General features: G+C 36.9%; 1 protein-coding gene across 1 annotated transcript in view; it reads right to left on the minus strand.

Annotated features, from left to right (window-relative positions):
* LOC106875883 (four and a half LIM domains protein 2) overlaps positions 1-2,567 on the minus strand; it is an 82,811-nt gene that overhangs the window by 6,660 nt on the left and 73,584 nt on the right. Inside the window, exon 3 of the mRNA XM_052975309.1 lies at positions 1,190-1,408. Coding sequence (XP_052831269.1) covers positions 1,190-1,408 — 219 coding nt within the window. The remainder of the gene's footprint in view (positions 1-1,189; positions 1,409-2,567) is intronic.

A 2,567-nucleotide genomic window follows, 5' to 3' on the forward strand; every position in this document is an offset into this window, starting at 1 on the left:
AGCATTAGATTCCTTGGAAGAAAGCAGTGAATGTATACGAAAGCAAGGACGGGAAAAAAACAGAGAATGTTACATCCTGTTATTTGTATTTGTGTAACATTCTCCATTTTTTTCCATCCTTGTTTTCGTATACATTCGCTGGTTTCTTCTAAGGAATCTAATGCTCTTAGCTTAGTTTTTCCTTGGGGCTGGCCAGATTGGAGCAATCTCGAGTATAACCAGCCAAAATTGCAAAGATAATCTGGAACTTGACTGAGGAAAGAAAACTTCGAATGACCTGTCCTTGTTTTCTTTGTATCGTCTATCTGGATGTTTTGTTGTCTCTTTTTTGTATCACTTAACTGTCTGGATATTTTGCGTTCTTGTCCCATTTTGTATTTTATAAATATATATACCAACATGACTGCAGCTGCATGGCTGAAACATGTAAAAGAGTATAGATGTGTGTGTGTGTGTGTGTGGAGGCACAATGTCTCGGTGGTTAGGGCAGTGGACTTGTGGTTGTAGGATCGCGGTTTTGATTCCCAGACCGAGTGTTGTGAGTGTTTATTGAGCGAAAACACCAAAAGCTCCACAAGGCTCCGGCAGGGGGTGGTGGCGAACCCTGCTGTACTCTTTCATCACTACTTTCTCTCACTATGTCTTCCTGTTTCTGTTGTACCTGTATTTCAAAGGGTCAGCCTTGTCACCCTCTGTGTCGCGTTGAATCTCCTCAAGAACTACATTAAGGGTACATGTGTCTGTGGAGTGCTCAGCCATTTCTATGTTAATTTCATGAGCAGGCTGTTCCATTGATCAGATCAACTGGAACCCTTGTCGCTGTAACCGATGGAGTGTATATATTATGTGTATATGCATATATACATGTATGTGTATATATATATATATATAGATAGATGTATATATATGCCCATATATATAAATATGCATATATGTGTGTACATATGTGCGTATATGTGTGTGTATATGTAAGTATATATATATATATATTAATTTTCATCGTATCTAAGATACATCTGAAGAAATTCTAAAATAACTTATATATTTTTTGAAAAAACAGAAAAAAACCCCAAATAATTTTAGCCTGTCATTGTTGGATCAATAATGAATCTGTTGAACCAATAGCAGAACTCTTGGACTAATAACAGAACTGTGTGACCAATAATGGAAGTGTCAGATCAATACTTACACCGTTGCATTTAGCACATTTCTGAGCATACTTATTTTCGAAACAGGGGATACAGACAACTTCATCACCACGAGGAATGAAGCTCTTGTTTTTAATGGCCTCTTTGCAGACATTGCACAAGAAACATTCTTCATGCCATTGAGTATTTTTGTATTCAAATTTCTTCATTCCTACAAAATTTAAATAAATAAATATATCAATTAACAGAAAGAAAATAGAAAAAAAAAAAAAAACGAAGACAAAACAGAAAAACAAAAAATAGGCGCAGGAGTGGCTGTGTGGTAAGTATCTTGCTTACCAACCACATGGTTCTGGGTTCAGTCCCACTGCATGGCATCTAGGGCAAGTGTCTTCTACTATAGTCTTGGGCCGACCAAAGCCTTGTGAGTGGATTTGGTGGACGGAAACTGAAAGAAGCCCGTCGTATATATATATATGTGTGTATATATATATATATATGTGTGTGTGTCTGTGTTTGTCCCCCTAGCATTGCTTGACAGCTGATGCTGGTGTGTTTAATGTCCCCGTCACTTAGCGGTTTGGCAAAAGAGACCGATAGAATAAGTACTAGGCTTACAAAGAATAAGTCCCGGGGTCGATTTGCTCGACTCTAAAGGCGGTGCTTCAGTATGGCTGCAGTCAAATGACTGAAACAAGTAAAAGAGTAAAGAGAAGCTTCTAGAAAGGAAATCAAAACTCCTTTACAACCTTAAAAATATATTCCATTTTATCATTATTTTAATTTTAGTTGTTGGCTAAAAATTAAGGGTGCCATTTTCAGAGTGACATTTTTTCTGCTTCTAGACCAGGGTCCATTTAAGATTTTGGGTGTCCATGCTAACAAAATAGTAAATTGGGGATGCACAGTATTTTAAGGGTCCATGGAAAATTTTTGATTTTGCTGTCTTTATTGCAAGAAACAGGTTCCTTTCTCTATGTTAGTTAATGTGTGAAAAACAAAATTGGAATTTAAAAGAAGCATCTATAAAGCTAGTTTTTAGACATTGGATGGTTATGGTGATCCACTAGAATAGAATAGTAACGAAAGAGATCCATAGGTAAAAAAAAAATGGTTGAGAGAAAGGATCTAACTTGGTATCTTTGATAACAGAAACCATGGTAAGTGCAACTAAGTCATTCATGGTTGTGAATGATGGTATTAGTTTTACTATTTCTGTTTGTATGTATCTTTTATCTTTTACTTGCTTCAGTCATTAAACTGTGGCCAGGATGCAGCACCACCTCGAAGAATTTTTAGTCAAATGAATTTACCCCAGTACGTATTTTTTTCTTAAACCTAGTACTTGTTCTATTGACCCCGCTAAGTTATGGGGATGTAAACACATCAAAACCAGTTCTCAAGCGGTGGGGGGGGGGG

This window comes from Octopus bimaculoides, chromosome 21 (assembly GCF_001194135.2).
Source record: "Octopus bimaculoides isolate UCB-OBI-ISO-001 chromosome 21, ASM119413v2, whole genome shotgun sequence".
NCBI classification, from domain to species: domain Eukaryota; kingdom Metazoa; phylum Mollusca; class Cephalopoda; order Octopoda; family Octopodidae; genus Octopus; species Octopus bimaculoides.